Source organism: Podarcis muralis, chromosome 6 (assembly GCF_964188315.1).
Source record: "Podarcis muralis chromosome 6, rPodMur119.hap1.1, whole genome shotgun sequence".
NCBI lineage: Eukaryota > Metazoa > Chordata > Lepidosauria > Squamata > Lacertidae > Podarcis > Podarcis muralis.
The window spans coordinates 98,643,747-98,656,981 of NC_135660.1; the positions used below are offsets into that span (position 1 = coordinate 98,643,747).

The window sequence follows — 13,235 nt, forward strand, 5'->3', positions numbered from 1 at the left end:
AGGATAGACTAAAATCTGTATGAAGTTGGAGTTACTAAGGTAACGATGCATTTTTATGAATACCAAAGCAAACAGATGAATAAACCTTGGGTCAATCATTAATTCATATTACTATTTTTTAAACTTTGCTAGAGTGATTTAGGTACCATACTTCCTCTTTATTTGATATTACATATGGTATTATTTGATTTAAAAGCAAACACTTAACACTGCCTTTAAATAAACACTGTTGTCTTTCTTCCCATATTACACTTCTTTTGAAATGTTAAGTTACTGATCATAGTGTGTATGTGTTTTAAGCTACAAAAATGGTTTCTGATTCAATAAGGTAAAGAATTGATGATTGAGACGAGGGTTGAAAATGCTAAGCTTTTACCAAAAAAGAAAAGAAAAAGAAAAAAGGCAGTGTATTAAGCACCAGGTCAAAGTAAAAGATTTGGGTAGACAAAAATGAAATAGAAAATGCGGAGAATTTGCATTCTTCTGACATTAAATGTGGTTATTAGATCTTTAAATCATAATGTGTACTTGGAAAGAAGTTCTTAAGGCTACTATGTTAAGCACATACTTACTGGAGAGTAAGACCTGTTCAACTCAATGTACTTCTCAGCAAGTTCATATAGGATTGCACTGCATACAACCCTCTCTTGATTTCTAAATACTGTTGGTAAATAACAGATAACTTGAATCTTAACAATTTGTATGTGGTGCATGTTGAAGATCAAAGATATATTCACATGGACCATGATTGTCTTTTGTTAGAGCTGTTAGAATCATTTGTGAATGAGGTGAGGCAGGAAATGTACTAAAGTTACTATGAGAGCGCCATCAAATAGTGGAAAATACAACTTCTTCCTTTTGAGTTTATTCTGCCAAATCCTTTGTTGTTTTGTCTCTACTTATTCACGTATTAGCTATGTCTAGTGACTTATTTAAAAGTTCCATAACACCATTTCAGTAAACAGCAAGGCAATACAAACTCTCAACATTATCATGAACAGTCTTAACAATAAGAACCATTTCCCTACAACTCTGCCTGCCCTCTAACTCAGTTGGATAGAGTGTGGTGCTGATAACCCCAAGGTTGCAGGTTTCATCCCGTATGGGACAGCTGTATAGCCCTGCATTGCAGGGGGCTGGACTAGATGATCCTCAGGGTCCCTTCCAACTCTGCAATTCTATGATTCTAGATCGTTCACAAGAAACACTGATCAAGATCAACCTGGAAGTTGGAGTGAGGTGTTGTTGATATGCTGATGACACCCAACTCTTATCCCTTTCATTAAATTCAGGTGAAGTTATTGACATGGCATTGGTAATGGACTAGATGAATCTTAAATCTGACTGTTGGCGGGTGGTTTGTCTGTCCTGCTTAAAATATAAAAGACAACAGATCCTTAAAAAATAGTGGGATGAAGACAATCATGTAAAAATAAAACAGCTCTATGGAGAAAAGACCTAAAGAGACCTTGGTATCCCCAGTCCTAGTCTAACTCTTAATTACTAACACCACACTGGCACCATTAGCCACTAAAAGCTGGCAGCTGGCAGTCCAGAACAAACCAAATGGGTTTTTTTTTTGTGAGGTGAGCATTTCACAACCAGGGTACTGGGTCACTAGCCAGCTGATTTTAGAAGATTGGAGAACTCAGCATCTGAGAAGGTCTGAACCTCCTCAGCAAGAAAGACTTACTGCTACAACCAAGAAGACCTGCTGCTTGGCCACTATGTGCTCCTCCTCGGGTGGCAGGAGGGCCCAAAGAGGAAAACCACAACAACTAGACAGGTTTGTGGGGGCAGGTCCTAAACTGTACAGGGTTTTATGGTTAAAAACAGAACTTGAAGTGTGCCCAGAAATAGATGGGAAGATGTTTTAACATTGCTGGGATGTGCTCTGACCAATTCACATGGAGAGAGAATCCATGTTTCAGAGGGGATAATTCTGACCTCCCTCATGTAAAAGCTCCACAATCCTACAGGATATATTTGCCAGTTCCCTGAACAGATTCTTTCAATGAGTAATTAGCTGCAAGCAGCATGAATGGGCTAGTTTTCTATCAAGAGAGTAAATTTTAGCTGACAAATTAGACAGATTCCCTAAGGCAACAGCTAGGCAGCTTTGCCATCTGCACTTAAAAACATGATTTATAATGGAGTCCTGTTTTCTGGGCACTCCTTTCTCTAGGAATGAAGCCTACACTGCATCTTAGATTTCTAGGTAGGGTGATCATATAATCCTACATTTTCCATTTCCTTTGGTTTATGCCAGGAGCCAGCAAACTTTTTCAGCAGGGGGCCAGTCCACTGTCCCTCAGACCTTGTGGGGGGCCGGACTATATTTTGGGGGAAAAAAGAAAAAAGGAGCGAGTTCCTGTGCCCCACAAGTAACCCAGAGATGAATTTTAAATAAAAGCACACATTCTACTCATGTAAAAACACGCTGATTCCCAGACGGTCCGCAGGCCGGATTTAGAAGGTGATTGGGCCAGATCCGGCCCCCGGGCCTTAGTTTGCCTACTCATGGTTAACACAAAATATAATGGCCACATTACCCAATTTAACATGCTCTTTTAAGATCCATCAGCATATTCTTGGGGGGGGGGGCATTCCCCCTGCTGATATTTTCTGCTTGTGCATGGATGGTAAGGTTTTGGACACAGGAATGTGTCCAATTGAGGGATCACTCAGTTGGTAGAGCATGAGACTCTTAATCTCAGGGTTGGGGGTTTGAGCCCCATGTTGGGTGAAAGATTCCTGCATCGCAGGAGGTTGGACTAGATGATCCTGAGGGTCCCTTCCAACTCTATGATGCTATGTGGAGCCTTGGATATTCCTCTTACCATATATGATGATGAGAAACAGGGTTGGGGCTGATGGAAGTCCACAACATCTGGAGGGCTCTGAAGGTGAGGCTGATAGATATGGGAGTGAAGCTAGCATTCAAAAATGCCTGCCTCCCACTCTCCCCTGCCCACCCCATTGCAATCTTGTGTCCTAGAAAAGCAGCCTAGCCTACTTTCTCCTCCCTGTCTCCTTTGCTCAGCACCCTTTCCCTCACTTGCTTGGCATAGTTTTGCGTACAACCTTCATTTACTAAAAGAGCAAGATTGTCCTTTTCATTATCTTCTGCATCCCACTCATGATCTGATCCAGACAGTAACCACAGTCCACAATTTTTCTCCCCTTATTTCCCACTGCAGAGAAACCGCACATCCTACATCCATGCAGCAGCAATCCCATTCTTTTCATACTCACAACACATCAAATCCCACAATAACTCTGCGTCTCACAGCAACTCCTCTTTTTAAAGCCATGCCACAAAAAGAACTGTTTATGTGTGTTTTGGTAAGAGTGCACTGGGAAGGAGGAAGGGGGCTGCTGTCAACTTCTGGGCGTGATCCACTATAAAGTACAGATGGACTAGTTTTCAAATACATTTTATTGTGTAGACGGTTCCCTAATGGAAGTGAAACCCTATCTCCATTGTGAAGATGTACTCTTGCATCAAGCTGGCATGTATGGGGATTAAATGCAGCAAAGTCCCATCCTGGGCCAATGTTTGATCCTTATCAGTCTTTGACAGCAACATGAGCTTTTGGTCTTGTTTACACCTTGGCAACACCTGAATGTCTTCTTGTGTTAATAAAATATGACTGAATTTAATTTTATGGAACAAGTGGGGAGGGCATTTACGATGTGGAAGGGTTTGAGGGAAAGAAGATGGAAAAAGAGCAGGGCGAGGCATGCATATGTGAAAATCCAGTGATGAAGTCATCATGGATTCAAGTTGAAGCAGCAAAGTTATTTTCAGCTTGGGTGCGGGAGCGGCAGCAGTTGTGAAATGTGTAGAATGTAACACACTAGAGAGGTGTGGGTGGGCAGAGCTATGCAGAAGAATCGGCAGCACAACCTCATAGCTGTACATGTGGAACTGCCTTATAGTGAGCCACACCACTGCTCCCCCGGCCCAAGATGGTCCCTGACACTCACCTTTTCCAGCCCTGCTACCTGAAACCATTTTGCCTGGGAAGGAACTTGGCACCTTCCTCCTCACAAGTATGTTCTCTGCCATTAAGCTATGCTCCTCTAGGCTGCCCTGTAAGGTAGCGGCTACAAAACCCACAAAACTCCACACATCTAAAAGGCCAGGGTGGGAGCACAAAGCTCCTCCTGCCATTAGCAATCCTCACACATCAAGATGATGTATTTCCAGTAATTAAGGCGGCTTAATAGTAAAACACTTTTGGACAAATGCCATATTGACATACTTAGCAAATTTAAGGCTACATCAGTTTTCAAACGGAAAAGAAACAAGTGGCCAGCTCAAACAGCTGCCATGGGCAGCAGAATCCCATGGGGCAGCATGGACCTGCTGGCATTGTGTGGCTGTGGTTTCATGTGAGATCTTGTGAGAGCTCTGAGAGATCTCACTGGAAGTCACCACTGCTGCGAGACCCAGGTAGGCAAGGTTTGGGAGGGGGGCACACTCCCATTTTGTCTCATGCTGCCCCTAAAAAGTGGGGCCCTGCAATAAAAAGCTGTAGTGTGGAGGCTCGCAGCCACTCTTCCAATTCAGCTTTCCCCTGGATTTTTGCCCTTTCAGGCCAGTATTTCATGATGAGGATGCTCAGTCTTTAATGGACTCTTTTATGGGTGGGCACATTTGTGCTCAAGGGTGTTTTAAGAGTGCACAATGAACACTTGTGCTTGAATTGTTTAATTTATCCATTGATGTTGATGGGCAGCCCTGCCTTCCATCCCTCAGTTTCTCAGTGTGAACCACAGTCACCTATGCAGAAGGAGATGGTTCTTTCAAGGTATGTGTGTCCTTCTCTTTGGCCTCTGCATTCAAGCCCATCCTCTACCTATTGGTGGTGTCATCCTGCCACCTGCAGCCATTACCCTGAGTTGTTAGAGGGAACTCACAAGGGTTTTCAACCCCATGGCAGCTGGCTTCAAAATATGTATTTTTGGTGCACCTACAAACCTTAGATTTCAGCCAGACAGCCCATAGCCCATAGTGGTGGTGAAGCTCCCTGAGCATAGGAAGAATCAGATCAATATTAGTATTTATGATATCTTACAGTAAATAGTTTTCATAGTTGCTGGAAATACACGTGCAAATTAAAATAAACACACCCTGTCGTAGGAGAACAGCCACAGAAGGAAATCTAAACTGGTTACATGTAAAAACACAGAATACATTTTTAAAACCTTCTTGGCGTTCAAACTCTTGGATTCCTGTTTTTCCTCAGGAGCATCTATGGAAGAAGTGCTGACTCTGAAGGGACCTCGTCTTCTTCCATTGCCAGGGAAGTGGGGAGCTGGGCTCCCTCCTGCTCCTTCGGGAGAGTCTCCTGCGGAGGGTCGGGAGCAGCGGCGGAGGAGCTGCGCCCCCTTCTCCGGGGGGAGGGGGGGGTGTCCCTGCTGGATGCAGCTTGACAGGATCAGTAACGGGGGTGGGGGGGGTGGGGAGAGCCCCACCCAAAATGAACCTTGGGGGCGAGTGGGAGCCGCGCGGGAATAAAAGGCTGCGCTGGTTGGGAAGCGCCAAGGCCACGAGGCCCCCGCCTCCCGCGAGAAGCCGGCAGGAAAGGGCGGGGATTGCTGCCTGGCGAGGCCGCGGAGGGCGAGCGGCTCAGGCCCAGGCCTGCCTGGAGCGGCGGAGCGAGGCCTCGGGCCGGGCGGCCATGGCGTCTTCGGAGGCGCCGCCCGGGGAAGAAGAAGAAGCAGCGGCGCTGCTGGCCGCCCTGGCCGCGCGGCTGACGGGGAGCGCCCAGCAGGAGGAGCAGGAGGAGCAGGCCGCGGCGGCGCCCGGTCGCCTGGCAACCCTCGGGCAGATCGCGGCCCTCCTTCGCGACCCGGCGGGCAGGTGAGGGCCGCGGGGGGCCGGGGCCGGGCTCCGTCACGTGTGGACGCGCTGCCGCGTGTCTTCCTGCCGCCGCGGCAGGTGTGGTTTGGCCTGCGTCTCGGAGGGGGGGGGGCTCGCTTCCTCCTCCTCCTCTAATTCCTCTTGACGATTTTGTAAGGAAGCCTCCAGAAATGTCAAGGTCCCCCATTTCTCCCTGCAGTTGTGTTTATATCTTTCTCTGCCTAGAAATACAAGGCTTCTCTTCTCCTGGCTGGATGCTGTGGCTTTTTGTAGGCAGAAGATGCTTGGTGGGGTATAAATACTACTAATACTACTGCTCCTGCTCCTAATAACAACAACAGTAGCACTAATATGATTAGTTATACCCCACCCATCCGGCTGCATTCAGCCACTCTGGGCCGGTTCCAACACGTATGAAAACACAATAAAACGTCAAACATTAATAATAACAATCAGATCCAATACAGAAAAGTCACAATAACTTTAAAATAAGTAACTTATATCAAATAAAGCAGTATTCAATGATCGATTAGAATATAATGGCAAATATTAAAATTAAATATCAGCAAATAATAAACAGTTTCCACTTGGGAATTACAATAAACAATTACTAAACTGTAATTAATAAAAATCACAATGCATAAAATATCAGAAAACATACAAAACCATGTATTTAAAAATATATCTGAATTTCTTTCCAGTGAAAAATAATAATATAATATAGCTTTATTAATAATAATAATAATAATAATAATAATAATAATAAAGCTACAAATCTTATGTAGAAGATGCTGCTTTTCAGCATCTTGCAGTTTTCGTGTACATTCCTCACCCTAGTTCAGACAGTTTAAGAAGAAGCATGCTAAGAACCAGTTCTTTGACTCCAAGAGGAGCTTTTTCTTTTTTGGTAACATACTTTCTATTCATTCTCCTATTTAAAGCGTTTAACATTGAAGTGTATGACATGCAACATTTACATAAAATTAAAAATAAAGGAGCAAGAAACACAGAGTTAAATGTTTCTGAGTGTATTAGCAAAATTGTGTCAAAGTGTATCTATCAAAATTATTACAATTACGGATATGAAATGATGCATAGTAACATGTAATGACCATAACTAACAAGTATTTTGTATTAATAACAATTAGAATTTATAGGAAGGGGCGAGGGAGAGGAGCAGGGGGAAAAATAAAATATGTAGTAATAAAACTGCTGGGACGCAGGTGGCGCTGTGGGTTAAACCACAGAGCCTAGGACTTGCCAATCAGAAGGTCGGTGGTTCGAATCCCCATGACGGGGTGAGCTCCCGTTGCTCAGTCCCTGCTCCTGCCAACCTAGCAGTTCGAAAGCACGTCAAAGTGCAAGTAGATAAATAGGTACGGCTCCGGTGGGAAGGTAAATGGCGTTTCCGTGTGCTGCTCTGGTTTGCCAGAAATGGCTTAGTCATGCTGGCCGCATGACCCGGAAGCTGTACACCGGCTCCCTCAGCCAATAAAACGAGATGAGCACTGCAACCCCAGAGTCGGCCACGACTGGACCTAATGGTCAGGGGTCCCCTTACCCTTACTAATAAAACTGCTAGCCCATTTGCACATGCCTGCCCAGGTCTTTGGATACTGGGAGCAATGGAAGTGTCCTTACACTGAGGCGGACTGGCTACACGGAGCGGCAGTGGCTCTGCCAGCCCTGCCTGGAGACGGAACCGGGGACCTTCTGCATGCAGAACAGAAGCTCTGCCCCTGGGCTATGCCATGCAAGGAAGTGTGTCTGCAGCTCCACTTTAGGAAAAAAGTCTGTGGGAAATACTGAAATACACATCAGTCCTGGCTTAATCTTTTAAAATTTCACATCTTGTCTTCGTTCCGAGGCTCCACAGGAAGGAATGTAGCTCAGTGATAGAGCCAGTTCTGCATGGAACTTCAGTCCTGTTATCTCCAGGTAGTGCTAAGAAAAATTCCTCTCTGAAACGTTGGAGATTTCCTGTCTTCCCTGTGGGTAATCCTGAGCTAGCTGGATCAGTGGTCTGAAGTCAGCTCCTTATATTCCAGTTCAGGCATCCATCGTCCCCAGAGCTGCTGTCTTTCAGCAAGATGGTTTCATCATATTCTGAAGGCAAGCGATGCAGCCACCTTGGTGAAGCTAAGCAGCTCTGGGTATAGTCAAAGCCTGATGGGATACTGCCTAGAAGCTCTACTTAACTTGAAAAGTGGGTGTAATAAACAAACAGAATAATTCACCTTTTGACTTGCCCTGGGAACTTAAGTTCAGAATTTAGAAAAACTCAATTTTTTATGAATTTTCTTCACAATTTTATGAAGCTTGTAGAGCCTGGAGAAAATACGTGAGTTTGTGGTTACCTATAGTAAATATTTCAAAGCCAGGGCAACCCTTTATTTGCTATATTTTTTCTATCCCTATCAAGTACAAAATATGCAAAACAGCTTGGATTAGCTTTTTTTTAAAAAATTGCATGGTACAAATGATATCCTTCTTTTATGTATATTTTTTAATGTACTGTTGATGCTGTCTACTTTACATTTCTTTTTCTTTTCAGGGAAAAAGCAACAGAAAGCCTATTCCAAGATCTCCTGCAAATTTTGAGGAAGGCATCTTATGAAATTGATGCAACCTACAAGCAACAGAATACACTGGAACACACAGATTCATTGTTCCTGTTGGTATCAGAATGTTTCAGATGCCTTCGGAATGCTTGTGTTCAGTGTACCAAGAATCAGAACGTTATGAGGTATGATTATTGCCCCTATACTGGCATAGTTTTTAAATGTTAAATTACAGTAACTTGTTTCACCCAACTGAGTTTATAGCTGATTTAACTTTTGAAGCAGTCTCTCTTTGAAATACATTTCACTCCTCACTAGTTCACTTCACTTTGCTGTATACTCTTGGCGTTTGAGTGGAAACCTTGTGAGTGAATTGTCCACATTTGTTAAATTGTGTGGCTCAGGCTAACTGACCAGTGTGTAATCATTATATATCTACATATTCTCTGAAAGTAAATTAATCTGCAAGGGAATCAAGGGCGCATGAACACAAGATTTATTCTGACAACATTTTTTCTTTGATTTGCTCTTTTTAAAATACTTGTGAAGTGAGATTTCATAGACCTTATCTTCACCAAGTCTTGTGATTATTTAAGATCTGACTTTTTTTGTTAGTCTTGCATCTGGATTACTTAATATTTGTTGGCTGCAGGGATGTGCATTTTATTTGCCCCTGAGGTCAGGTGAATTCTGGGGTGTTCTCCGTGTGTCCTAAAGTGCAGCACTGCAGCAGGGAGTGTTGTGTATCCATGAAGGTTCCCTGCACAGTTGAAAACCCGGATTTTCTAGAATTGTCAGCTGTGCAGGGAGCATTCATGGCTGGACAAGGATCCTCAGTGCAGAAGTGCACTTTAATCATGTGAGGGGTCAGAATGAGGTGTTAGTTATTTTGAATCTTTATGTGAATCTTTATCTCTTGCCAGCTCCTCTTTTCTCTCCTGGTGTGCCTTGCCACCTTAGGACTTTTTATTTTCATTCCTTTTCATAATTGCCCAGTATGACCTCCCTTTCATAGACTTCTCTGGGCCTGTTGTTTTTTAAGCTACAGTCTGTGCTTTCCTAGTATTTTTAAAACCACCTTCCTTCCCTTGGCTTTTCTTCCTACTCAGTCTCTTTCTGTCACTCTTATCTTACTCAGTCAATTACTCCTAGGGGAGTTCACCACCACAGAATTCATTTATTACATTACAATATGTATTACAAATTTAGGACTTTATATTACGATACAGCTTTGTATAAAACACTGGCTTCTCTGCTTTTTTTTAAATTTGAGAGAATTTTAAATTTAAAACTGTTCTTTTATAACAGAAACCTGGGGCTAATTGAGGCATCTGTACACTTGATCCAATTACTTCACAAATTAGAAACTACTCTGGAGTCATTATTAACAGGTAAGATATTGCGGGGGCTACGTACATAAGCCCACATAGCTACTAACCTACAAACATGTTTACTTGCCTGCGTGCTCACACATACCTAAGAAAGGACAACACTATTCCAGTTGAACAAAAAGACTTTACATGTCCAGCCTCCATCTCCATGTTGTAGAACTCTTAGAACTGTGGAACTGTCCTGATTTCCCCCCCGAAGCTCTGTGGCTTTCTTGTACAGTGGTACCTCGGGTTAAGAACTTAATTCATTCTGGAGGTCCGTTCTTAACCTGAAGCACCTCTTTAGCTAATGGGGCCTCCTGCTGCTGCCGCACCGCCAGAGCACAATTTCTGTTCTCATCCTGAAGCAAAATTCTTAACCCGAGGTGGTATTTCTGGGTTAGCAGAGTCTGTAACCTGAAGTGTCTGTAACCTGAAGTGTCTGTAACCTGAGGTACCACTTGAAGCCATTGGTTTGCGTCCTATCCTTTGGAGCAGGAGAAAACAAGCTTGCTCCATCTTTCATGTGACAGCCCTTCAGATACCTGAAGATGGCTATCGTATCTCCTCTCAGTAGCCTCTTTTCCAGGCTAACCATACCAACTCCCTCAAGGCTTGGTTTCCAGACCTTTGATTATCTTGGTTGCCCTCCTCCGCACACATTCCAGCTTGCCAATGTCTTTAAATTGTGGTACCCAGAACTGGACCCATTATTGCAGGTGTAGTCTGGCCAAGGCAGACTAGATGATACTTTTACTTCCATCACTCTGGAGCAGTATGCTCTTTATGAGAGAGAGAGAGTTATTTCTTTATTCTGTTACAAAGCCAGAACATCTTGCTAGCTAATTGCCGCCGTGGCCGTGTAAGGCCTTGGGGTGCTGTTGCACTCCCTCCAAATGCTGTGGGACTGTTAGTTGCTGCCCTCAGCAACTCTGTACAATGAGATCATGCTATGGGAGTGCCGGCTGACCTCCAAATTAGCATGTTGTGGCACTTATTAGTGCCAGATGTGCTGATGATGGATACTGTTACAGGTCTTTATACCAACAGACTAAAATTAAAAGACTTTTCTTTGAGAGCAGGTGATCTTTAATTTTGCAAGCTTGAAACTGAGTGGTATAGCTCAGTGTTAGATAATGTGTTCTGCACGTAGACAACCCCAAGTTCAATCCCAGTCAAAAGGATGGGGTTAAGGGAAGACATTAACTGTCAAGGTCCCTCAAAGTTGGAGAAGCTGATTTTGTTGTTGTTGCCATATTTATTATATTAAATTATCATTTTACCCTGTTCAGGGAGGTGCACATCAGCATTCATTAATGAAATATGAAACCTGAGATAGTTAATTTGGGGTTTTCATCAGCTGTACGCCATAATCATCACAATTATAAGAAATAAAGGCTTGACATATCTCGCTGACATATTTCGCAAGACCCTGAGGAAATGGAGTCTCTGTTGGGAAAGAATACAGTAAAATCTTTTAAGTTAATTATCTTGATGGCTATGTGTTTCTCTCTCATCCAGTAACATCTATTTTAAGTTTTTATTGTGGTGTTCATAATGTGGGTAGGAAAGTCCAGAGTGTCCCAACAGTTTGGAATCGGTAATACACACATTGAAGTGGTATGCCTTATGTGCCTGGCAGATGCTTTTACCACTGCGGCTGACTTGTGGGGAGGAGTTTATTTTTAACGATGTATTAATGAATAAAGCAGCAGAAAAGGAAATACCGTGCAAAGCGCTGTGACTTAAATAACTGCTGTCTAATATCTGGTTAGGTCAAACTGCAATTTGCCATGAGAGCATGGCATTTTTATATAAGGGAACAGCCAAGTCCCTGCTCTAAAAGTTTTAACCCCTTTTGTTTACTGTTCCTGCTTTCATGTTTACTTAGATCTAGCAATCATAATTTAGAAGCTGTTCAATTAACAGCTTCTATATTATGACCAATTTGCATACGACCAATATGCAATTATATATAAAGAAGTTTAAATCACATTTTTTATATTCTAGAATATTTATTCAGTTAATGGATTGAGTTAGGAGTATTGTTGACTTTGTGAATTGTATTATCATTTTGTACAATTTAAAACCAAACTGTATGTGATGTAAACTGTATCATTACATCCATTAGGCAGGTTTTTTTTTAAAAAGAAAATTGCATCAGCTGAGGAGGAAGCTGGTAATTAATCAGTTTGTAGCAAGTATGAAATGGGAATATAATCCTTTTGTCCCCTGCTGCATTCCTGAGGAAAATCCCTTTTCTAATACAGTGGTACCTCGGGTTAAGTACTTAATTCGTTCTTAACCTGAAAATGTTCTTAACCTGAAGCACCACTTTAGCTAATGGGGCTTCCTGCTGCCGCTGTACCGCCGCTGCACGATTTCTGTTCTCACCCTGAAGCAAAGTTCTTAACCTGAGGTACTATTTCTGGGTTAGCGGAGTCTGTAACCTGAAGCGTATGGAATCTGAAGCGTATGCAACCTGAGGTACCACTGTACTAATAATTATATTGTGAGAAAATCCCCCATTTGCACCAGTTAAATACCCCAAGATAAATTTCATTTTTTTGCAATTAACTATTACTCTTTTAATTCTCTTAATTTTTATTTTGAAATTGGGATTTCCTTTTGCAAGTTTCACAATATAGTTAGACTGTAATATTCACAACAGAGTGAATATTCTATTCCACTCACCCAGAAGCCTCTGCATTTGAGATCCTAAGGTGTACTGACCACCCTTCAATAGAAGGGCCTCCCTCGGAAGGTGGTGGACTCTCCTTCTTTGCAGGTTTTTAAACTGAGGTTGGATGACCACCTGTCAGGGATTATTTAGCTGTGATTGCTATATTGCAGGGGGTTGGACTAGATGACCGTTCCAAATCTACAAGTCTATTACATATCCCGCTAAGACAGCATTGCTGGCCAAGCTGGTGGAAGCTGGTGGACTTTTCTTTAATTACATAAGAAAAATAGCTTAAAAGCTACTTATTTACATCTTTGCTTTGTCTTTCTGCACTTCCAGAACAGGGAATTGAGGCCAGCATTTTGCTACTGTGGTTCAAGCAGAAGCTGTAATTACATTGTCAGAATAATATTTATAGCACTGTGTTACTTTCTCAAAATAATTGCAGGCATATGACAAATACATTACACTCATCAAAATTTTATGTAAACACATGCACAAGTTTTTATTTGACTTATTGATGGTGTGTGTGAGTTTCATACCTTGCAATCTGTTGACCAGCCAACCAAACAAGCAAAAAGCAATCTTCGTGGCCTTTTAACTGTTAACACTATAAATATCTGCTGTAAAATAAACTGTCACTTCTACTGTGGGCAATATTTCTTCTGTCATACTTTATGCTATGCAACTCTCATATCATGCTTTGAAGTGAGACATTTAATCTTTTTGTTCCTGGGATGTTATTGGAT

The 13,235-nt window shown here is 42.6% G+C and overlaps 1 protein-coding gene across 2 annotated transcripts in view; it reads left to right on the plus strand.

Moving 5' to 3' along the window:
• The first annotated feature begins 5,474 nt into the window (after window positions 1–5,474).
• The window catches only part of ATXN10 (ataxin 10), a 64,074-nt gene continuing 56,313 nt past the window's right edge, over window positions 5,475–13,235 (plus strand). For both annotated transcript variants that reach the window (XM_028728636.2, XM_077930797.1), the window contains exons 1-3: window positions 5,475–5,872; window positions 8,427–8,618; window positions 9,742–9,824. In XM_028728636.2, coding sequence (XP_028584469.2) covers window positions 5,490–5,872; window positions 8,427–8,618; window positions 9,742–9,824 — 658 coding nt within the window. In that variant the 5' untranslated portion in view covers window positions 5,475–5,489. The remainder of the gene's footprint in view (window positions 5,873–8,426; window positions 8,619–9,741; window positions 9,825–13,235) is intronic.